The sequence below is a fragment of the Bos javanicus genome, chromosome 4, assembly GCF_032452875.1.
Source record: "Bos javanicus breed banteng chromosome 4, ARS-OSU_banteng_1.0, whole genome shotgun sequence".
Taxonomy (NCBI): Eukaryota; Metazoa; Chordata; class Mammalia; order Artiodactyla; family Bovidae; genus Bos; species Bos javanicus.
In genome coordinates this window covers 81,505,554-81,530,992 of record NC_083871.1, presented here as the reverse complement: position 1 = coordinate 81,530,992, position 25,439 = coordinate 81,505,554, and the positions used below count along the sequence as shown (strand labels likewise).

At 38.5% G+C, this 25,439-nt stretch overlaps 1 protein-coding gene across 14 annotated transcripts in view; it reads left to right on the top strand.

Moving 5' to 3' along the window:
* The window catches only part of SUGCT (succinyl-CoA:glutarate-CoA transferase), an 861,069-nt gene that overhangs the window by 23,295 nt on the left and 812,335 nt on the right, over window positions 1-25,439 (top strand). For 13 of the 14 annotated variants that reach the window (XR_009736133.1, XR_009736132.1, XM_061415379.1 and 10 more), the window contains exon 6: window positions 7,972-8,092. The exons of the other annotated variant lie outside the window; for it this stretch is intronic. Coding sequence is in view for 11 of the 13 variants with exons in the window: in XM_061415379.1 (XP_061271363.1) it covers window positions 7,972-8,092 (121 nt within the window). In the remaining 2 variants the exon portion in view is untranslated. The remainder of the gene's footprint in view (window positions 1-7,971; window positions 8,093-25,439) is intronic. 14 annotated transcript variants of the gene reach the window in all.

Below are 25,439 nucleotides of genomic sequence, written 5' to 3'. Positions count from 1 at the left end.
CCCATGCAGTGGAAGCGCAGAGTCTTAATCACTGGTCTGCCAGAGAAGTCCAGTAATACCCACTTCTTGCTGCTAAGTCGCTTCAGTAGTGTCCGACTCTGTGCAACCCCATAGACGGTGGCCCACCAGGCTCCCCTGTCCCTGGGATTCTCCAGGCAAGAACACTGGAGTGGGTTGCCATTTCCTTCTCCAATGCATGAAAGGAAAAAGTGAAAGTGAAGTCTCTCAGTCGTGTCCGACTATTTTCGACCCCATGGTCTGCAGCCTACCAGGCTCCTCCGTCCATGGGATTTTCCAGGCAAGAGTACTGGAGTGGGGTGCCATTGCCTTCTCCAACCCACTTCTTAGGGTTGTTAGAATTGAATGAATATGTATAAAATGTATAGAAGGGTGCCTGCATAGTTAGCTCTCATTAAGCATTAGCTTTTCATTGCAATCACAAAAAAAGGCGATGCCAAAGAATGCTCAAACTATCTCACAATTGCACTCATCTCACATGCTAGTAAAGTAATGCTCAAAATTCTCCAAGTCAGGCTTTAACAGTACTTGAATTGTGAACTTCCAGGTGTTCAAGCTGGATTTAGAAAAGGCAGAGGAACCAGAGATCAAATTGCCAACATCCATTGGATCATCAAAAAAGCAAGAGAGTTTCAGAAAAACATCTACTTCTGTTTTATTGACTATGCCAAAGCCTTTGACTGTGTGGATTCCAATAAACTGTGGAAAATTCTTAAAGATATGGAAATATCAGCTCACCCTACCTGCCTCCTGAGATCTGTATGCAGGACAATAAGCAACAGTTAGAACTGGACATAGAACAACAGACTGGTTACAAACTGGGATAGGAGTCTGTTAAGGCTGTATATCGTCACCCTGCTTACTTAACTTATATTCCGAGTACATCCTGTGAAATTGCAGGCTGGATGATGCACAAGCTGGAATCAAGATTGCCGGGAGAAATATCAATAACCTCAGATACACAGATGACACCACCCTATGGCAGAGAGTGAAGAAGAACTAAAGAGCCTCTTGATGAAAGTGAAAGAGGAGAGTGAAAATATTGGGTTAAAACTCAACATTCAGAAAACTAAGATCATGGCATCTGGTCCCATCACATCTTGGCAAATAGATGGGGAAACAATGGAAACAGTGAAAGACTTTATTTTGGGGGCTCCAAAATCACTGCAGATGGTGACTGTAGCCATGAAATTAAAAGATGCTCTTTGGAAGAAAAGCTATGACCAACCTAGACAGCATATTAAAAAGCAGAGACATTACTTTGCCAACAAAGGTCCGTCTAGTCAAAGCTATGGTGTTTTGAGTAGTCATGTATGGATGTGAGAGTTGGACTATGAAGAAAGCATGGAAGAATTGATGGTTTTGAACTGAGGTGTTGGAGAAGTCTCTTGAGAGTCCCTTAGACTGCAGGGAGATCAAACCTGTCAATCCTAAAGGAAATCAGTCCTGAATATTCATTGGAAGGACTGATGCTGAAGCTGAAACTCCAAAACTTTGGGCACCTGATGCAAAGAGCAGACTCATTGGGAAAGATCGTGATGCTGAGAAAGATCGAAGGCAGGAGGGGAAGTGGACGACAGAGGATGAGATGGTTGGATGGCATCACTGTCTCAATGGGCATGAGTTTGAGCAAACTCCAGGAGATTCTAATGGACATGGAAGCCTGGTGTGCTGCAGTCCATCAGGTTGCAAAGAGTTGGACACGACTGAGTGACTGAAGTGACTTACTGAGAGAATATTCTGATATTTTATCCTGAATTGTGAATATTTCAGACTTGATTTAAAAAATACTTTACAAGTTCATTAAAGTTATTCATCTAAAGTGTTAGATGTGCTTTTTCCATCTAAAGTGTTAGATGGAATTCATAGCTCTTGCTCTCAAGACATCAGTGTACATTAGAGTATTTTAGGCCTACATGTATGATTCTAACCAAAAGAAAAGAATTTGCTGAGGTGTCTTTCTCACTCTCTTTGGATACTGCCTATGTCTTCCAGCATACTGTGATAGGTTTAAATTGTAACTTTATGGGCAGGGTTTCTCTTCAGATCTGATTGATAACAATGAAGTACATTTCAAGTAATTAAACTTAAATAGATTTTCTTGGGTCTTAAATCTATTGCTTTCAGCTAGTTATACCATTCATAAGTTTTATATCCGTGTTGTGAGTATGAATCATGGCCAGCAGAGCAGTGTCATGGGTCTTATTTTCCCCCAAAATCTTATCAGGAAAAATTCAAACATACAGAAAAGTTGCAGGAATAGTACAATGAATTCTTAAAATTTGTTTTCCATCGGTGAATGACAGCTTTTATTATTTTTCTCTCCTCTTTAATCCAAATTCCTTTTAAAATTATTTATTTTTAATTGGAGATAATTGAGGAAGAGATGGTTGGATAGCATCACCAGCTCAATGGACATGAACTTGTGCAAACTCTGAGGGATAGTGAGGGACAGGGAGGCCTGGTGTGGTCTAGTCCATGGGGTTGCAAAGGGTCAGATATGTCTTATGGACTGGACAAACACCACAAGCAATTGCTTTATAATGTTGTGTTGGTTTCTGCCATGCAGCCACATGAATCAGCTGTGAGTATACATATGTCTCCTCCCTCTCGAACCTCCCTCCCACCTCCATCCCACCTCTCTAAGTTGTCATAGAGCACCGAGTTGAGTTCCCTGTGTTGTACAGCAACTTCCCACTAACTCTCATATGTAAAACATTACCATATGTTTTACATATGGTAATGTATATGTTTTACATATGGTAATGTATATGTTTCAGCACTACTCTTTCAAGTCATCCCATCCTCTCCTTCTCCTTGTGGACTCTGTCCACAAGTCTACTCTCCATCTCTGTCTCTATTCCTGCCCTGCAAACAGGTTCATCAGTACCATTTTTCTAGATTCCATATATATTCATTATGGAATTTTTATTCAGTATTTGTTTTTCTCTTTCTGACTTATTTCACTCTGCATAACAGGCTTTAGGTTCATCCACCTCACTAGAACTGACTCAATTCATTCCTTTTTATGGCTGAGTAATATACCATTGTATATATGTACCAAACTTCTTTTTTCATTCATCTGTTGATGGACATCTAGGTTGCTCCCAAGTCTTGTCTATGTAAATAATGCTGCAGTGAACATTGGGGTACATGTGTCTTTCTCAATTATGATTTTCTCAGGGTATATGCCCAGTAGTGGGATTGCTGGGTCATATGGTAGTTTTATTCTTAGTTTTTTAAAGGAATCTCCATACTATATCAGGTTACATTTTCACCAACAGTGTGAGAGGGTTCTCTTTTCTCCACATCCTTTCCAGCATTTATTGTTTGTAGCTTTTTTTGGTGATGGCCATTCTGACTGGTGTGAGGTGATACCTCACTGTAGTTTTGATTTACATTTCAAAGTAAGTAGAAGACATCATGAAACTTTGCCTTTAAATCCTTCAGAAGGTATCTCCTGGGGGTAGAGCTCAGGGATAGAGTGTGTGTTTGTAGAATACATCTCGTATGAGTAAGAACATCCTTGGACGTACATTTAAAATTTATGGTTTTTTTAAACAGATAAATGTAGTTAAATTATTATCATTATTCCCCTTTATTCCTTGTCTTGTTCCTCCAATGTGTTCCTAAATTATATCTAATGAAAACAACTCAGAATTAAGTATCTGGTATTTCAATTGATTTTAATTTTTTTTAATGTGAGTGGAAAGAAGATTTTTTTTTCCCCAGAAGAAATGAAAAGGATGATGGCTTCTCCAACATGCAAAATTGTGCTTTTTTTTTTTTTTATTGTGGGCAAAATCTAGAATAGATTATTAGTTGATTTGTGAACACCTCAGTGAGGAAGAGGTGATCACCAGTAAAACTAGGACTAAGTTGTTTTTCCCTCTCACTTTATTTTGTAGTAAATTCTTACATCAGGGAAATGTGATAAATGTTTGGTCTCCACTGAAGCAGTTGACTTGTATAAACCTTGTAGACAGTGTGGAGATCCATAAAACTCAGGGTGATTTCTGATGTGTCTAATTTCAGCACTGCACTGTTTAGAATTTTAACAAATGCCTTAGCTAATACTTTAGGGAACATACCTGTTCTTGAAATGAGTTCTCTCAAAACAGAGAGAGAAGGAGAATATGTCATATGGCAGACTCACCAAGAATCAGTATCTAGAAAATAGCTAGTATGCTGCTGCTGCTGCTAAGTCGCTTCAGTTGTGACCGACTCTGTGCGACCCCATAGACGGCAGCCCACCAGGCTCCCCCATCCCTGGGATTCTCCAGGCAAGAACACTGGAGTGGGTTGCCATTTCCTTCTCCAATGCATGAAAGTGAAAAGTGAAAGTAAAGTCGCTCAGTTGTGTCCGACTCCTAGCGACCCCATGGGCTGCAGCCCACCAGGCTCCTCTATCCATGGGATTTTCCAGGCAAGAGTACTGGATTGGGGTGCCATTGCCTTCTCTGAATAGCTAGTATACATTTATTTAAAAGAAATGTTTATAAAATGGAGAAAAGAATAACTTATGTGCTATGTACTTTTCCAGGGATATTTTACCATTAAATATCAAATGCATACGTATTGAAATCTTGCGTAATAATAAAAGCTACTGGGGGACTCCCCTGGTGGCCCAGTGGCTAAGATTCTGCACTCCCAGTGCAGGGGGGCCTACTTAGGGAACGAGATCCCACATGCCACAACTAAGAGTTTGGATGCCACAACTAAAAAAGCCCACAGGTTGCAGACAGAAGTTCCCATGTGCTGTAACTAAGATCTGGCACAACCAAATAAATAAATAAACATTTTTTAAAAAGTTACTGGGCATCTTTATCAGTAGAACTCTTTAGCTCCTAAACTCAACTTTTCTGTATTTTTCTTATAACTTTATAGAGTCAGACTACTGACTCTTTTTAGAGCACAGCTCTTTTTAGCTTAATTTTTTTTTCTACTGTTACACAAGTAATGTCTGTTCATGGGCAAAAGATCACTATTTTAGCATATAATATAAAATCTCTTTATGTCCTTGTATGCTCATTTCTCCCGATAAACATAATATTATGTATATTGGTTTTTAAAATGTTTTTTGTTTACTTTATCCATTCTGAATACTTTTCTATTAGCATAGCTTATTCATTACATTTATTTTCTTGTCTTATTGAAAATTGATCAAATCAAGTTGAAAGTTGATGAATCATCTGAATTCACCAAATTCAGATGAATTTGTGATTCATCTGACTATTTTATGTGATTTGAAATATAACTTATGATCCTATAGAAATCTAAAAATACAAATACCTTACAAAACTTTAAATCTAAAAATACAAATGCCCTACAAAAATAATTTTTATTGTGGTATAACATATATAACATAAAAATGTGGTTTAACCATTTGTACCACACAATTCAGTAGCACTGATTACATTCATAATGTAGTATAACCGTCACTGTTATGTATTTCCCATATGTTTCATTACCCCAAACAAACTCTGTATCCATTAAACAATAATTTTTCACTCCCGTCTCCCTCAGCTTCTGATAACCTCTAATTTACTTTCTGTCTTTATGAACTTGCCTATTTTAGATATTTCATGTAAGTGAAATCATACAATATGTGTACTTTTGTGTCTGGTTAATTTTACTTAGCATAATGTTTTCAAGTTTCATCCATGTTGTAACATGTATTAGAACTTTGTTCCTCTGTATGACTGAAAAATATTCGACTTTATGGATGGGAACATTTGTCTATTGATAACTACTTAGGTTGTTTCCACCTTTTGGCTATTGTGAATAAAGCTGCAATGGACATTTGGATATAAGTACCTGTTCAAGTCCCTGCTTTCAAATATTTGTGGTATTTACCTAGGAATGGCATCTTTGGGTCATATGGTAATTCAGTGTTTAACTTTTTGAGGAACACACAGAGTTTTTAAAATTAAAAATAATTTATCAAATGTCATTTGCATAAGGTACTGTACGGCTAAGGCTAAGTCACTTCAGTTGTGTTTGACTCTGTGTGACCCCATAGACAGCAGCCCACCAGGCTCCCCCATCCCTGGGATTCTCCAGGCAAGAACATGGAGTGGGTTGCCATTTCCTTCTCCAATGCATGAAAGTGAAAAGTCAAAGTGAAGTTGCTCAGTCATGTCCGACTCTTAGTGACCCCATGGACTGCAGCCTACCAGGCTCCTCCATCCATGGGATTTTCCAGGCAAGAGTACTGGAGTGGGGTGCCATCGCCTACTATACTGTTAATATGTGCCATTCAAGTTCTGCAGCCAGGAGATGACTGGTATAGAAGCCTAGGTGTATTTGATGTCATTTGTTTTCCTTAGCGCCCACAGGAGAGCTTTGTAAGTAGTAGACAGAAACTCAGAACAGTATGTGGAACAAATTGAAGTGTAACTGTAGCCTTGTGTTTTATTTACACTAACACCCACTCTCCCCCCACATTTCCCAAGCAATACTTGGTAGAATTGTTAGAATCATTAACAGTAAATAAACACATCTCAACTTGGGCTGTCCCTGGAGCATACTGCCCATGTGAGAAGCATCTCAAAAGTTAATTGGCACCTGAAATTTGGAAAGGATGTCTGTATGGCTTGAGATTTGGAGTGCATACCTGGAATCTGTTCTTCTCTGTCCTATATCTTAATGTATTTATCATTCCTTTTCTGACAGGTGGTCACTTGGATCTCCAGTACCTCTGTTTCAGGAGATCTGGAGGATGACAGCTTATTTCCCTGAGATGCCTCCTAAGATCCCCTCTCCCTAAGTTTTGTTAAGTCAAATAGTTCCATGTATCCACTCCAAATTTGTTGACAACATAACAAATAGGCACTCCATTTATTTACGTTTCCATCTAAAGTTTATGTAAATTCAGTTATTTTCCATCTAGAGCAGAGGTTGGCAGACTGTGGACCAAGTCCGACTTGTTTTGCATAGCCCATGGACTAAGCATGAATTTTACATTGTTAAAGATCATTAAAGAAAAATAAATATGTGACAGGGAATGTATGTGGCCTGGAAAGGCTAAAGTATTTGTTGTTTGATATTTTATGGAAAAAAGTTTGTCTACCCTGGCCCAGACTTATTCTATTTCATTAGTTTGTGTGTGTGAGAATGTATCTATGTTACATGGCGATTAAAAAATTGTTGAATAGTTATTAGGCACTTGGATATGGTTAAGAATTATGTCATGAATTTTTCTATATGACCTCGTACAATTTTTGTGATATTTTCAGAAGATACGTAGTCACAATTGAGATTTTGAAAAGAAGTTTAAGGTTTCAGTGGTTTGTTTTCCTCTATTTCATATATTAGTAATCTGGGAATCAAAATTGGGGTCTTGTTTCTGACAGTTATTGATTTACTGAGTTATAGTTTAGCATTTTTTTTTTTAGTCATTCATTAAATACATTTAAAACTCTTTGGGAAGGAAGCATCTGGAAAGTGTGAAAGCAATTGACAAGAGTTTACAAGTGTTAGGTGCCAATATGTACATGTTGTAATGATGTAATGTATCATGTAATATAAGGATAAGTAAGGATAAGAATAAGGATAGGGTTGTAAAGACGTGTTTAGTTTTAAAGGAGTTAAAAGATATTTTTCATGTATTTTATGTCCTTATAGTCTAATTTTTTAAATTTCTGAGAATATACTTGGACAGACCACACAGCCTAGATATTTCTTACATTTAATGTAAGCAGAATCCACTTAACACTATAGTATTAACTGAACATTTTAATAGCCATTGTTTAATTGACAGTCATACCTCAAGTAGTTGATTAGAGCCTTCACGTCTATCTAATTACACCTTGTAATTCTACTTTTCCTGTGATTTTTCTGAGCTTTTAGAAAGTGAGGATAATTGTGTTTACTGAAATCAGAATTCATGTGGGGATTTGTTGAAAGTTAGGGAGTCCCTTAAGTCTGACTTGTCTTCATTTCTTCCTTCAGCTTGCGGCTGTTTGTGATGTATTTGTAGAGAACTATGTCCCTGGCAAACTGTCTGCGATGGGGCTGGGCTATGAAGATATAGACAAGATTGCACCTCACATTGTCTACTGTTCCATCACAGGTATTTCCACCCCACACCCTTGTCAGTGAGGAGCTTTTCCAGGTTCTGTGTCTTTCTGTACATAAGAAACCTCTCACTAGCATTGGTTTTCTCAAAGTGGTTCTGCTCTCCTTCCCTGCCAAGCCATTTTAGGTTGTTGAAAATTAATCATTAAAGAACATTAATGCAAATGAACAATTTTCATATATTTACTGGCTGTTTGTATTTCTTCTGTGAATTTGTCTGCCTGTGAAAGTGTTAGTTGCTCAGTTGTGTCCGACTCTTTGCAACCCCATGGACAACCCACCAGGCCCCTCTGTCCATGGGGTTTTCTAAGCAAGAATACTGGAGTGGGTTGCCATTCCCTTCTCCAGGGAATCTTCTAGACCCAGGGATCGAACCCTGGTCTCCTGCATTGCAGGCAGATTCTTTACCGGAAATTTTTCTATAGAAATTTGGCAAATACCAACAGAGTACCATTATTAACTCATATGTAGAATTACAGGTGAAATATTCATTGGCTCTAAGATAGCATAGGAACTCAACATATCATTTCAATATATTCAAAGGTACTAAGCCAAGTAAAGGAAAAGAGTGCTATAAAGTATTCTACATTGTTCAGCTCTTGGTGGTGAACTGTGTGTGTGTGTTTATGTCTTTAGGCTAAAGGGAAAAATATTGAATTAGTTATCTTTACATAGTTTATAAGCACTTAACTATTAATTAGGGATATAGTATTAAAAATTATTCTTAAAATATAAAGTTATAGTGATAGCATTTATGAGAATAATTGATAATATTTTCAGCTTTTATTAATTCATCCACGAAATATATTTACTGCAAGTCTGTGATCCCCCAGGCAGTATTCTAAGGTTCCGAGATACAGCAGTGAGTAACACATATTCATGCTCTACAGCAGATTTACATTCTAGGTTAGGGAGATATTAAATAAGTAAACAGATTCTCTTTTGTGTTTTGTTTTTTTTGTAGTTGAGTCTAGAGACAAATAGGACAAGGGAGATGAGGGAAGGATAGTCTGTTTTATACTGGGAGGTGAGACAAGGCTTCATTGATAATGGGAACATTTAAGCAGAGACTTGAATGAAATAAAGGAGTGAATCATATAGATGTTGGCAGTGAAGGTTTCAGGCAAAGGGACCAGCAAGTGCAAAGGACCTGAGCTGAGACTGCATTGGGCATATTTGAGGGCCTGCAAGGAGGGCCGAAACAGTAAATGAAGGAAAATGTAACAGAAAGAAAATAAGAGACACGGTGGCTAGTAAAGACTCGTGGACTGCTCTTAAAGAATTAGGCTTTTACTTTGAGTGAGTTTGTAAGATAATAGAGAGTTTTAAGCAGAGGAATGGTACAATCTGATGTATTTTTAAAAGGATCACTCTAGCTACTATGTTGAGAATAGATTGTTGAGTGCAGGGTAGAAGTGGAAGAATAGTTATGAAACTATTGAAATAGTCCAGACTAAAGATGATGGGGACTTGAATTAGGAATTAGGGTGATAGCAAGCTAGTTGAAAAGTGATAGAATTCTGAAGGTTTTTGAGAAAAGTAGATAAGGTTCTCAGATGGATGGGATATATCAGAGAAAGACTGGAGTTAAAGATGACTCTAAGGTTTTGGCCTGAGCAATCAGAAAAATTGCTGTTTACAGAGTTGAGTGAGACTGCGGAAAGATGTTTTGGTGGGGAGAATGTCAAGAGTTTGGATTTGGAATGTCAAGAGTCTAGCTTGAGATCGCTATAGGTATCTAAGAGGAGATGTAGGGTAATTGCTTGGATCGAATTGTCAGGAGATGTAAAATTTTATAGTTATGAACAAATACATCGTATTTGAAACCTGTGTTTGATCACTTATAGAGTGAGTGTAGACAGAAAAAGGAGAGTGTGAGTGTGTGAGCCTGATGCATTCCAAGTAGTAGATGTTTAGGAGATAATGATGAAACAGTGAAGGAGGTTGTGAAGAAATTTTCAATGAGGTAGGAGGAGAACCTCCAGAGGTAAAGGGAGGAAAGCATTTATTTTCATAGATGGTTTAGGCAGAAAAACATAAAACATAAAGCATAAAGAATATATGAACCTGAATTACTTGCATCTTCTAGATTCACCATGCTCGCCCTCATGGCAAAACATTTTCACACGATGTTCCCATTGCTTGAAACCCTGATCCTCTGCCACACCCAGTGACTCTCTCTTTGCCCTTTAGATCTCACCTTGGTTGTCATTGCTTCTGTGCAGACATTTTTTCTTGATCCCTGAAGGTTGGGTTGACTGTTGTCGATCATATTTTGTATTTGCCACTTTTCTTGTCTGTCTCATCTACTATCCTGCAGGCTTTTGTTCTTTTCTTTTATTAAAAAAAATATTTATTTATTTGACTACACCAGGTCTTACTTGTGGCTTGCAGGGTCTTCGATCTCTGTTGTGGCATGCAGGATCATAGCTGAGATATGTGGGATCTAGTTCCATGACCAGAGATCCAGCCTGGGCCCCCTACACTGGGAGCACAGAGTCTTAGCCATTGGACCATCAGGGAAGTCCCTGTCGGCTCTTGTTCTATTCTCAGTTCCACACACAGTGCAGAGCACATGGTGGGGAGTTTCTTAAATCAATGAATGAATAATCGTAACTTGACTGAAGAGTTTTTAATAGTTGCAATTTTTTTAGAGTACCACTTTTCAGGGTAAGTGGTAAAAGTTATGTTTACATTTTCCAAGGACGCTTTCAGAGGATAGCCTGGGCTTAGGGCATTGTTGGCCTAGTCTGTTATTTCTTATATAATTTGTCCATAGCACTATATAATGATCATTAATTTAAAGTACCTAAAGAGTCTAACCCCGGAGGAGGAAATGGCAACCCACTCCAGTATTCTTGCCTGGAAAATCCCATGGACAGAGGAGCCTGGTGGGCTACAGACTGTAGTGTTGCAAAGAGTCAGACAAGACTGAGTGACTGAGCACACACATACAGGGTCTACATCATGAAGTAAATATTCAGTTGCTGTTAGGTCACTATGCCTTAGATTATTTCCTAAGACAGAAAAGTGAAAGTGAAAGTGAAAGTCTCTCAGTTGTGGCTAACTCTTTGTGACACTGGAGACTATACAGTCCGTGGAATTTTCCAGGCCAGAATACTGGAATGGGTAGCCTTTCCTTTCTCCAGGGGATCTTCCCAACCCAGGGATTGAACCCAGGTCTCCTGCATTGCAGGCAGATGCTTTACCAGCTGAGCCACAAGAGAAACCCCAAAATACTGAAATGGCTAGCCTATCCCTTCTCCAGCGGATCTTCCCAACCCAGGAATCGAACTGGGGTCTTCTGCATTGCAGGCAGATTTTTTACCAACTGAGCTATCAAAGGAAACTAGTATATTAAAAACATATTTAAAAAAAGAACCAAGCAAACTTTACTTCTTATATTTCAGTAAATTTATCTTAAAATTAATACCTATCTGAAAATCTTGTTTCACTGTAAAAGCTGCAAAAATGTTATTTTAAAAATATTTATTACTTGTAAAATTATAATAACCGAAATACCCCTATTTCTCTTCATTCGGTTAATTGATATAATACTTTGACTAGGACATATTACTTCAGTATGAAGTGTGCTTTTCATGGTAAATTATCTTATGTGGTGGTATTTTTATATAAAATAAACATAATTGCAACATTTGGCTGATTGTTATTTTAGATAGGATGAACAACCCGGTGCCATTAACTTCTCTTCTGACTCAGCACTAGGGATAGGTTCTGTTCATAGCAGATCTTTGCCACTACATCTGACTCTTTTTCAGATGTACTATTATATAGATGTACTATTATATAGACGTGTAATCACACTTTTGTTTTTTGTATATCAATACTTATATGAGTGACAGGGTGAGATTTTTCCTTAGACTCTCACAATACAATGGACAGGTTGAGGTCTAAAATATTAAATAGGTGAACTATTATCCGAATTACCCTACTGCTGTAAAAATTCTGCATAACTACCAAATGCAAAATCTCACATGACAGTAAGTGTTTATTTCTCCTTCTTGTGAATGTGGGTTGGCTGGAATTCAGTTCATCTAGACTTGTTAGGTTGGGTTCCAAGTTGCAGGTCTGCTCCGCACATGTCTTAGACTCCTTACACGAGTGGCTACCAAGTGCAAGTTCTCCTCATGGGGAAAGAGCACAAGAGAACAAAATCTCACAAGCACATTTAAGGCCTCTCTCTGCTCATGTCACTCCTGCTAATATTCCTGTGATCAAGGCAAGTCATCTGGCCAAACCTAACACCAACAGGTGGTTCAGTGTACTATTCCAGTGACAGGAACTACAAAGTCACATTGAAAAGGGCCTGGAATCTGGGAAGGGTGAAGATTGAGAATAATAAAATATTTCATCACATCACCCAGCTAAATAAAATGTTAATCCCTTTGGAAAGCCTCACACCTCCCCAAAGTTTCACAGCTGTATCTAACTATGGTTAGAATCAAAAGTTCTTCTGGGCTTGGTTTTGTGACTGGGGAATTTCTCGATTTTCTTCCAGTTCTCAGATCCTGTATTAACATTTTAGTGTGGTAAAGGGCCTTGGAGATAGATGATATAATCCAGTGCGTGCTAAGTCACTTCAGTCATGTCTGACTCTTTGCGACCCCATGTGCTGTATAGCCCACCAAGTTCCTCTGTCCATGGGATTTTCCAGGCAAGAATACTGGAGTGGGTTGCCATTTCCTCCTTCAGGGGTCTTCCCAACCCAGGGATTGAACCGTGTCTCCTGTGGCTCCTGCACTACAGACGGGTTCTTTATTGTTGAGCCACTGGGAAGCCTGATACAGTCTAGTGGTTCTCAGCTAAGGGGAGAATGGGAGTATCATGCTTTTTGCTAACAGGGATGGGGTGTGAAGGGGTGGTGTGGAGAGGCAGGTGTGGTCTGAAAAAGCAGCTCGCTTGATTCTATAATCCTCTCCCCACCTCCTGACAGTCAGTAGAAAAACATTCACATAGCTCATTCTCTTTTATTTCCTGATAAGGAAACAGATCCAGAACACCTAAGGGACCTAAGGTCACACAGCTATTTAACGGAAAATGGGTTTAAAACTCAGGCTCCTTGACTTAGGGTTAAGTGCTTCTATGCTTTTTCTGTTTAGACACACATCATTGTTAAGTGATGACATGGACTTTGTGACTACAAGACACTGAGCAGCTCTACTTGAGATTATATATTTTTGTTATTCTCTTTCATGTGTTGTTGATCATATTTGCACTGGTGGAAGTCATGAACAAATCTGCTCATCAGGGAGTTGAAATTTCAACAGATTCTTTTGGAAGCAACCCTCCTTTGTGAGTCATGAGTTTGTGTGTATATAAAGCAAGGGCCATTTCTCTCTCTTTTTTTTAGAAGTTTGATATTCTTGGTAATAAATGTTTGTTTTTTATTTTTTAATAAGACTGATTAGATCAGTCTAAAGTTGCACATGTTATTATTGGGATCCTGGACTTGCCTGATGTTTCCCAGCAGTATTGATGTCTTGTCAGTGCTTTCCAAGCACAAATAATCTGTTCTCACTCACATGTTGGCCTTCTTACTGATGAGAGTAATCTTAGAATGGCCGGGAGATTTACTGTAATGCATTCTGACAGTTGTGTGGTTGAGACTGCCTCAGTCTGTGAAATCTGGTCTGCAGGACAAAAATGCTGGACTGATCACAGGGGAGGAAGGACCTGATTATTTTTATTAGCATGGTCCTCTTAACATTTCAGAAGAAGCTGCATGTGAACATTAGGGGGCAGTGTTTAAAAAGCTATAATTCAGCAGAAATCCCTTTTTGAGAAAACTGTAGTGTTGCCTGTGTACAACTGGGTAGAGAATCACTGAAAGGACATATCTGTATATTTTCAGAAGTATTTTTTTCCAAGGTGACCGTTCTCCACTTCTCTATACGTTTATAAGTATAATGATATTTTCCTTTGCAATTTATTTTTTTTTAGTATTGTGAAAATATATTTTTCTTTTAATTTTTAAATTGAAATGTAGCTGACATACAGTGTATATTACTTCCAAGTGTGCAACATAGTGATTTTGTATTTTTACATTATGAAATTGATCACCACAATAAGTCTAGTAACCATCTGACATCATATAAAGTTATTGCAAGATTATTGCAATATTCTGATTTTATTCAATAGAACCTTCTATTCTTCTTAGTGAGTCAGCTAACAGTTTGCAAATTTTGTTTATCTTTTCAAAGAACCAGCTTTTAGTTTCACTGATCTTTTTTAATTGTCTTTTTGGTCTTTATTTCATTTATCCTCTCTGATCTTCCTTCTATGAACTTTGGGATTCATTTGTTCTTTTTCTAATTTTTTTAGGTGTAAGTTTAAATTGCTTGAGACTTTTCTGTTTCTTTTTTTTTGAAGTGTATTTTTTTAATATAAATTTATTTATTTTAATTGGAGGCTAATTAGTTTACAATATTGTATTGGTTTTGCCATACATCAACATGAATCCGCCATGTGTGTACACGTGTTCCTCATCCTGAACCCCCTCCCACCTCCCTCCCATCCCTCTGGGTCATCCCAGTGCACCAGCCCCGAGCATCCTGTATCATGCATTGAACCTGGACTGGCGATTTGTTTCACATATGATATTATACATGTTTCAATGCCATTCTCCCAAATCATCCCACCCTCGCCCTCTCCCACAGAGTCCAAAAGACTGTTCTATACATCTGTGTCTCTTTTCCTGTCTTGCATACAGGGTTATCATTACCATCTTTCTAAATTCCATATATATGTGATAGTATACTGTATTGGTGTTTTTCTTTCTGGCTTACATCACTCTATATAATAGGCTCTAGTTTCATCCACCTCATTAGAACTGATTCAAATGTATTCTTTTTAATGGCTGACTAATACTCCATTGTGTATATGTACCACAGCTTTCTTTATCCATTCATCTGCTGATGGACATCTAGGTTGCTTCCATGTCCTGGCTATTATAAACAGTGCTGCGATGAACATTGGGGTACATGTGTCTCTTTCAATTCTGGTTTCCTCAGTGTGTATGCCCAGCAGTGGGATTGCTGGGTCATATGGCAGTTCTATTTCCAGTTTTTTAAGGAATCTCCACACTGTTCTCCATAGTGGGTGTACTAGTTTGCATTCTTACCAACAGTGTAAGAGGGTTCCCTTTTCTCCACACCCTCTCCATTGTTTATTGCTTGTAGACTTTTGGATCGCAGCCATTCTGACTGGCGTGAAATGGTACCTCATTGTGGTTTTGATTTGCATTTCTCTGATAATGAGTGATGTTGTGCATCTTTTCATGTGTTTGTTAGCCATCTGTATGTCTTCTTTGGAGAAATGTCTGTTTAGTTCTTTGGCCCATTTTTTGATTGGGTCGTTTATTTTTCTGGAATTGAGCCACAGGAGTTGCTTGTATATTTTTGAGATTAATTCTTTGTCAATTGCTTCATTTGCTATTATTTTCTCCCATTCTGAAGGCTGGGCAATTTAATCTTGAGTTTACCTTCTTTCCTTTGTATCTTCTGAGCATTAGTTACACAAATTTAGCAATAAGAATGCTCTCTACCACATTTTAAAGTATTTATTTTTTCTTCATGTTAACTTCACTGCTGTTTCTTTCTAAAAGGATAAACATTACATTATGTTATTGACTAGACTAATTTTGTAGTAGTAACATTGTATATACCCTTTAAATAAAATTTTCAATTTTCTTTTAAGAAAAGTTTTTTGCAAGGTACTTTTTTGATTTTTGAAAACAAGTTGCAACACATGATATACAGAATAATGTTATTCATATACAGTTAAAATCATATAAAATATATCTTTCTTGGTACTTTACTCATATGTGATTAGAAGTATAAAGATATGCATGGTAATGAAAAATTGTTTAAGAGAATGATTACCCCTGGGGAAGGGAGAGATGGGGCACAGGGAAGGGATGCGCATAGGACTTCAACCATATTTGTCAAATAAACCAACTGGCAGTGCATAAGTACTTATTATGTTATTTTATACCTTTTTATATTTGAAATAGCAATACCCAATGATTCAGAAATGCCCAAATAATTCCCTCCCTCCCTTCCTTTCTCATTCATTTCCTTTGTCTCCTCCCCACCCCCACCGCTTCATATATATTTCTTGAGTTTCCATGGATTTCTGTAGAGTGTACAGGGCAAACAATGCAGGTGTGGTTCATGCCTTTAAGGAGCTTACAGCCTCGTGTCAGAGACACTTCATAAACAAGTGAAAAAGGCAGTATATGTACCATCCAATTATGCTATTATGAAAGACTCAAACAGGGTACTGTGGTGGAAATTAATAGAGTAGGGGGTGCATAAGTAAATGAGAAGGTCAAGGAAAGCCTCTTTGGGGAGGTAACATTTAATAGACTTAAAGTATGAGAAGGAGCCAGCTATGCAAAGAGCCAGGGGATGAACGATTCAGGCAGAGAGAATACCATGTGCAGAGATAGAAAAGATCTAGCTATCTTTAAAGGCCTGAGAGAAAGCCAATGTGCCTAGAATACAAATAATGGGGAACAGCATGCTTGAGAAGGTACTGCATAGAGGTGTGCAAGTGCCAAGCAGACTGGAAGGGGTTTCCACAGTAGAGGGATATGATTCAAATTCCATCAAAAATCATCTTCAAAAGAGGTAGGAATCAAATACTGATGGACTCATGGAAGAACTTTATTATAAACATTGGTCTTGAAATAATGTTTATGTTTGAGAGAGTAACAAATAAGATAAAATTTTCTTTAGATTACTAAAGGCTCCCATGGTGTTTCAGAATCAATAACAGAGAATGATGAGCCCAAATGGATATGGCAAATCATCTAGCAACTGCATCCAACATTCATATCATGGCAACGATAATACAAAACAAAACACTGCTGCTCTTAGATTCTTATGGAGTGAATTAGTCTGTGTGTCTATGTATATTCTCCTCTTTTTCTACATATTCACCACATAGCCATGTCTTTTAAAAAAGAATAATTAGAAGTCTGCCTGCACTCTAAACCCATAAAGGTTTTGAAGGGGAGAAAAACAAGAAGGAAAGGGAGGAAAACAGGGATGGAGGACAAAAATAGAGAAGGAGAAAAGATGAGAAGGAAGAAGGAAAGGAAGGAGGTAGGGAGGAAGAAATGAAATAAGGAAAGAAGAGACAGAATCAGAACTAAGTTTGATGGAGTAACAGTGGGCAAGTTTTTTTAACCTCTAAAAATAATAGTCCAGTTGAGTTCATGAAGCATCTTTCTAGATTGAAGAAACAATACAGAGATGACATTAAAAGGAGTCCTCATAGTCAAAGTAATTGGAAACTACTGGTCTAAATTATGAGTGTCTCTGCTGTTCCCCTTCTAACAGGACATATTTTTTCGCCCAGAATTTTAGTGTTGTGATCATCTGTCCAACTTTATAGTCAGTGATCCCTAGCAAAAGTGTGGTTTAAGATATTTACCATTTCATACCAAACTCATTGTTTAAACAAACAATGACACCATCTCTGCAGGGGAAGAGAAACTTAGCACATAAATACAAGATTTCAAAACACAGCCTATAAAGTTAGGGACTGAGATAATATTTTGTCTGTAGACATGGACAGACTCCAGAAAGTGACTTTATGCCTTCACTGTATCCTCTAAGGGCGTAACCTTTTTATCTTTAAATACTTCTTTCTAGCCTTACACATGTAACAGATGTGTCATACAAGTTGGACTCAGTGGCATGTAAGCGGAAACTTTATTCTTTCCCTCCCTACCTCTGTAAACCTGCACTTCTAACTCATTTTCCTTGCTCATGGCCGAAATCCAGGAAAGTCCTACAGATTTTTTTCTGGTTATTTTACTTCAAGTATTAAAAGGTCCAGTCCAATCTAAAATCAAAACTTCAGACTTATGACTTTTCCCTTTCCCCAAGTTGGGCCTGACTTCCTGGAAACCTGAAGTGTGTGTGTGTGTGTGTGTGTGTGTATGTGTGTGTGTTGTGCCTGCGCGTGTGTTTGTTGGAAGAGCATAGTCAGTTTCTTCATTCATCCATAATTCTTCTTTTCCCTGTTTCTAGCTGCTGTTTGTGATTCTTTCATTGTCAAGCTTCCGTAGGGAAGAGTAGGTTAATGGGTACGAAAGAACTGGTGCTTGGTGGGGGTAGTTGAACCCTGCATTGGGGGCCTACTGTGAACCTGAAGCTCAGTTGGTGGCTCTTTGTTCTGTGGGGAGCTTTGTAGGCTTCTCTTCAGTCCTTGACTTCTTGTGGTCTTCTGTATATAGAGTCTACCTGTTCAGGTCACTTTTTCCTATAGGCAGCCCTCATGGTAGAATTCCTTTTTTAATTTTTAAATTGAAGTATAATTGGTTTATGATGTTGTTAGTTTTAGGTGTACAGCAGAGTGATTTGATTAAATATATATGATTGGTATACACATTCAGATTCTTCTCCATTATAAGTTAGTACAAGATTTTGAGTATAGTTCCCAGTGTTGTATGGTAGGACTTTGTTGTTTATCCATTCTGTATATGAGTTTGCATCTGCTAATCCCAAACTCCCAATCCTTTTCTCCCTTACTGTCTCTGCCGTAGCAACCACAGTCTGTTCTCATGTGAGTCTGTTTTTCAGATATGTGCATTTGTGTCATATTTTAGATTCCACATATAAGTGATATCATATGGTATTTGTCTCTCTCTTTCTGGCTTACTTCACTGAGTATGATAATCTCTAGGTCCACCTACTACTGCCGCTAAGTCACTTCAGTCGTGTCCGACTCTGCAACCCCATAGACGGAAGCCCACCAGGCTTCCCCGTTCCCTGGGATTCTCCAGGCAAGAACACTGGAGTGGGTTGCCATTTCCTTCTCCAATGCATGAAAGTGAAAAGTGAAAGTGGAGTCGCTCAGTCATGTCCAACTCTTAGTGACCCCATGGACTGCAGCCTACCAGGCTCCTCACATGGCAATTCTATTTTTAGTTTTTTTGAGGACTCTCCATACTGTTCTCCTGATTGACTGTACCAATTTACATTTCCATCAACAGCATAGAAGGGTTCCCTTTTCTCCACACCCTTTCTAGCATTTGTTATTTGCAGGTTTTTTAGTGATGGCCATTCTGACTGGTGAGGTGATACCTCATTGTAGTTTTGATTTGCATTTTTAAAATAATTAGTGATGTTGAGCATCTTTTCATGTGCCTGTTGGTCATATGTATGACTGACAACTCTTTCTAAGGAAATTCTTGCTAAAGGTCTTATTACCTTTTCACCTTTTCCTCACATACCCTAAAGTGGATGATAAACTAAGAATGGCAAAACTGGTTTCATAGTCTTTTAGCTTGACCTGTGTTGGTGTTCTGGAACTTATGGCATTCTTTTTGGATTTGAAGCCTTAACTAAACTGAAGCAAGAGAGTTCTGTTTGAACATTCTTTAACTCAAAGTTTGTTGAATAAATATGTTTTTCAAGTAGTAAAAATAACACTAAGTAGGAAAAAACCCTAGATATCTGTCTTCAAAATTTTTAAGTATGAAAAGATACTATTCAGTAAGCTAAGAGTGTTTGGACTAATTTTATATGTATTTTAAATTATTTAGACCCAAATGAAAAAGTCAATCATTCCCATATTCGTTAGGTCTAAATAAATATCTTTTCCCAATAGCAAATACCAACTTAAAGCTGATACTGAATTGTTACTGGATATAGGGAACATTATGATAATTTTCCTTGAGAATTCTTTGTGAAACCTTGGGATTAAGAAAATCTACTGAACTAGAACATAGATAAAATGATACCCCATTATGCTAAAGAGACAAAATCACTCTTCTTAAAAGTTTTCTGCTGGGTGTAATTAGGGATGTGCAGTGAGCACCATCTCATGACAGTTTTATATATATAAATATGTGTTTGAGCTTCTCCAGTTCTCAGACACTTCCATTTTCCTTGAACAGTTGATTGATAAAAGAGAAATCCATGATTTGAAAAGGAACTTGAACTTTTTTCTCAATGGTTTAAAATTCCAAAAGCAAAGAGATAGCCTGGACCTAGAAATATGGTATAAATCTAGGATCACTTAGTTTTACCTTTGCTCTCTGATTTCTAATGCATGGATCTATTGCTTCCCAGTTTAAAGAACCACTTGAGGCCAAAGACCAACAGAAAGAAGGGAAGACGATGACACTGTTAGTATCAAAGCAGCAGTTATTAAAAAAAAAAAAACTTCATAGATCAAATGCTTCATAGATCATGCCAGATAAACATGCCAAGACTTAGCCACAATCTCGAAATCCTGTCATCAGAACTAAATTGTTTCCCCTTATGGTAATAGGTCTGGGATATAAACCCACAAATTAAACAAGCAATGCTAGATAGGAAGAAATGTTATACTTAAAAGGATGAAAAAAATGAATGTTAGATAAAATTTAGAGAGCATTTATTTCATGAATGCTAATGATTTTTTTTTCATTCTTTGCATGGCCTTCTGAGCCAGCATTAGTGCAATACTACAACTTTCAGCCCTTATTTGAACCAGATTAACTTCACAAAAGTCAAAGTATATTGAGTAAGTAACAGTCATGTACCCTGAAAGATAAGGGATGTTGATATTAATAGAATATCAGATTGTGGAATCAGTGGATCTGTTTTACAAATGACATAAAATTCATAAAAATACCAAAGTTTAAAAAAAAATTTGTAAATATTTGGTTATAAGAAAGACCGTCTGACAGTCTGATTAAAAAATGAGTCAAGGATGTGAATAGACATTTCTACAGAGAGAATATACACATTGCCAATGAGCACACGAAAAGATACTCAGCATTGCTAATTATTAGGGAAATACAAATCAAAACCACAATGAGACACCATCTCACACCCACTGGGAGGACTACTGTCACTACTAACACTGTTGGTAAGGATGTGGAGAAAGGGGAACCCTTGTGCACTGTTAGTGGTGATGTAAAATGGTGTAAGCCATGTTGGATGTTTCTCAAAAAATTAAACATAGAATTACTGTGTAATCTAGTGATTCCATTTTTGGTTATGTATCCAAAAGAATATAAAGCAGGTACTTGAACAGATATTTGCATCATGTTCTTAGTGGCATTATTCAAAAATAGTCAAAAGTGTCAAAAGGACACAACCTGTGTCCCTCAGTGGATGAATGGATAAATAAAATGTGGTATATATTCATTGGGATATTACTTAGCCTTAAAAAGCAAGGACATTTTGACAAATGCTACAACATAGAAGAACCTTGAAGATGTTATGCTAAGTGAAATAAGCCAGTCAGAAGAGGACAAATACTGTCCACTTACATGAGGTTCCTAGAGTAGTCAAATTCATAGAGAAAGAAAGTAGATGATGATTGTTAGGGGCTTGGCAGAAGGGAAAATGGGGACTTACTGTTTAATGGATGCAGATCATCAGTTTAGGAAGATGAAAAAGTTTTAGAGATGAATAGTAGTGATAGTTACACAACAATGTGGATGCCACTGTACCACACACTTAAAAATGGTTAAACTGGTAACTTTTATGTTATGTGTACTTTATCATGATTAAAAAACTTAAATGAAATAATGCATAAAAATAATGCAAAGAAACAGAGGGAAAAAATTGAATGGAAAAGACTAGAGATCTTTCAAGAAAATTGGAACACCAAGGGAACATTTCATGCAAAGCTGGGCACAATAAAGGACAGAAACGATATGGACCTAACATGCTGCTGCTGCTGCTAAATCACTTTAGTCACGTCTGACTCTGTTCAGTTCAGTTCAGTTCAGTCGCTCAGTTCTGTCTGACTCTTTGCGACCCCATGAATAGCAGCATGCCAGGCCTCCCTGTCCATCACCAACTTCCGGAGTTCACTCAAACACACGTCCATCAAGTCGGTGATGCCATCCAGCCATCTCATCCTCTGTCGTCGCCTTTTCCTCCTGCCCCCAATCCCTCCCAGCATCAGCGTCTTTTCCAATGAATCAACTCTTCGCATGAGGTGGCCAAAGTACTGGAGTTTCAGCTTTAGCATCATTCTCTCCAAAGAAACCCCAGGGCTGATCTCCTTCAGAATGGACTGGTTGGATCTCCTTGAAGTCCGAGAGACTCTCAAGAGTCTTCTCCAACACCACAGTTCAAAAGCATCAATTCTTCGGCGTTCAGCTTTCTTCACAGTCCAACTCTCACATCCATACATGACCGCTGGAAAAACCATAGCCTGGACTAGATGGACCTTTGTTGGCAAAGTAATGTCTCTACTTTTGAATATGCTGTCTAGGTTGGTCATAACTTTCCTTCCAAGGAGTAAGCGTCTTTTAATTTCATGGCTGCAATCACCATCTGCAGTGATTTTGGAGACCCCAAAAATAAAGTCTGACACTGTTTCCACATTTCCCCATCTATTTGCTATAAAGTGATGGGACCAGATGTCTGACTCTGTGCGACCCCCTAAACGGCCGCCCACCAGGCTCCCCCATCCCTGGGATTCTCCAGGCAAGAACACTGGAGTGGGTTGCCATTTCCTTCTCCAATGCAGGAAAGTGAAAAGTGAAAGTGAAGTCGCTCAGTCGTGTCCGACTCTTAGCGACCCCATGGACTGCAGCCTACCAGGCTCCTCCACCCATGGGATTTTCTAGGCAAGAGTACTGGAGTGGGTTGCCATTGCCTTCTCCAGGACCTAACATAAGCAGAAGAGATTAAGAAGAGGAGGCTAGAATACATCTGTTGGATCATAGAGAAAGCAAGGGAATTCCAGAAAAACATCTGCTTCTGCTTCATTGACTGTGTTAAAGCTTTTCACTGTGTGGATCACAACTGACGGAAAGATTCAAGAGATGGGAGTACAGACCATCTCACCTGCCTCCTGAAAACCTGTAAGCAGGTCAAGAAGCAACAGTTAGAACTGGGCATGGAACAACACACTGGTTCAAAACTTGGAAAAACAGTACATCATGACTGTATATTATCACCCTGCTTACTTACATATGCAGAGTACAAGGTAAATGCTGGGCTGGATGAATCCCAAGCTGGAATCAAGATTGCCAGGAGAAATATCAACAACCTCAGATAAGCAGATGATGTTACCCTAATGGCAGAAAGCGAAGAGGAGAACTAAAGAGCCTCTTGAGGAGAATGAAAAAGGAGAGCTGAAAAAACTGACTTAAACTCAGCATTCAAAAAAAGAAGATCATAGCGTCTGGTCCCATCACTTCATGGCAAATAGATGGGGAAACAATGGAAACAGTGGCAGATTTTATTTTCTTGGGCTCCAAAATCACTGTGGATAGTGACTAGCCATGAAATTAGAAGACACTTACACCTTGGAAGAAAAGCTATGACAAAACTAGTTCAGTTCAGTTCAGTTGCTCAGTCGTGTCGGACTCTTTGTGACCCCATGAACCACAGCACGCCTGGCCTCCCTGTCCATCACCAACTCCCAGAGTCCACCCAAACCCATGTCCATTGGTTGGTGATGCCATCTGACCATCTTATCCTCTGTCATCCCCTTCTCCTCCTGCCCTCAATCTCTTCCAGCATCACGGTCTTTTCCAATAAGTCAGCTCTTTGCATCAGGTGGCCAAAGTATTGGAGTTTCAGGTTCAACATCAGTCCTTCCAATGAATACCCAGGACTGATCTCCTTTACGGTGGACTGGTTGGATCTCCTTGAAGTCCAAGGGACTCTCAAGAGTCTTCTCCAACACCACAGTTCAAAAGCATCAATTCTTCGGCGCTCAGCTTTCTTTATAGTCCAACTCTCACATCTATACATGGCCACTGGAAAAACCATAGCCTTGACTAGACAGACCTTTGTTGACAAAGTAATGTCTCTGCTTTTGAATATGCTATCTGGATTGGTCATAACTTTCCTTCCAAGGAGTAAGCGTCTTTTAATTTCATGGCTACAATCACCATCTGCAGTGATTTTGGAGCCCAGAAAAATAAAGTCAGCCACTGTTTCCCTATCTATTTGCCATGAAGTGATGGGACCAGATGCCATGATCTTCGTTTTCTGAATGTTGAGGTTTAAGCCAACTTTTTCACTCTCCTTTTTCACTTTCATCAAGAGTCTCTTTAGTTCTTTTTCACTTTCTGCCATAAGGGTGGTGTCATCTGCGTATCTGAGGTTATTGATATTTCTCATGGCAATCTTGATTCCTGCTTGTGCTTACTCTAGCCTAGCATTTCTCATGATGTACTCTGCATACAAGTTAAATAAGCAGGGTGACAATATAGAGCCTTGATGTGCTCTTTTTCCTATTTGGAACCAGTCTGTTGTTCCATGTCCAGTTCCAATTGTTGCTTCCTGACCTACATACAGGTTTCTCAAGAGGCAAGTCAGGTGGTCTGGTATTCCCATCACATATGGCCTCACCAGATGGTCGACACAGATTGATTATGAAATCAGATTGATTATCTTCTTTACAGCCAAAGGTGGAGAAGCTCTATACAGTCAGCAAAAACAAGACTGGGAGCTGACTGTGGCACAGATCATGAATTCCTTATTTCCAAATTCAGACTGAAATTGAAGAAAGTGGAGAACACCACTAGGCCATTCAGGTATGACCTAAGTCAAATCCCTTATGACTATACAGTGAAAGTGAGAAATAGATTTAAGGGACTAGATCTGATAGACAGAGTGCCTGATGAACTATGGATGGAGGTTAGTAACATTGTACAGGAGACAGGAATAAAGACCATCCCCAAGAAAAAGAAATGCAAAAAAGCAAAATGGCTGTCTGAGGAAGCCTTACAAATAGCTGTGAAAAGAAGGGAAGTGAAAAGCAAAGGAGAAAAGGAAAGATATACCCATTTGAATGCAGAGTTCCAAAGAATAGCAAGGAGAGATAATAAAGCCTTCCTCAGCAATTAATGCAAATAAATAGAGGAAAACAACAGAATGGGAAAGACTAGAGATCTCTTCAAGAAAATTAGAGATACCAAGGGAACATCTCATGCAAGGATGGGCTCAATAAAGGACAAAAATTGTATGGACTTAACAGAAGCCGAAGATATTAAGAAGAGGTGGCAAGAATACACAGAAGAACTGTAAAAAGATCTTCACGACCCAGATAATCATAATGGTGTGATCACTCACCTAGAGCCAGACATCCTGGAATGTGAAGTCAGGTGGGCCTTAGGAAGCATCACTATGAACAAAGCTAGTAGAGGTGATGGAATTCCAGTTGAGCTATTTCAAATCCTAAGAGATGATGCTGTGAAAGTGCTGCACTCAATATGCTAGCAAATTTGGAAAACTCGGCAGTGGCCACAGGACTGGAAAAGGTCAGTTTTCATTCCAATCTCAAAGAAAGGCAATGCCAAAGAATGTTCAAACTACCGCATAATTGCACTCATCTCTCATGCT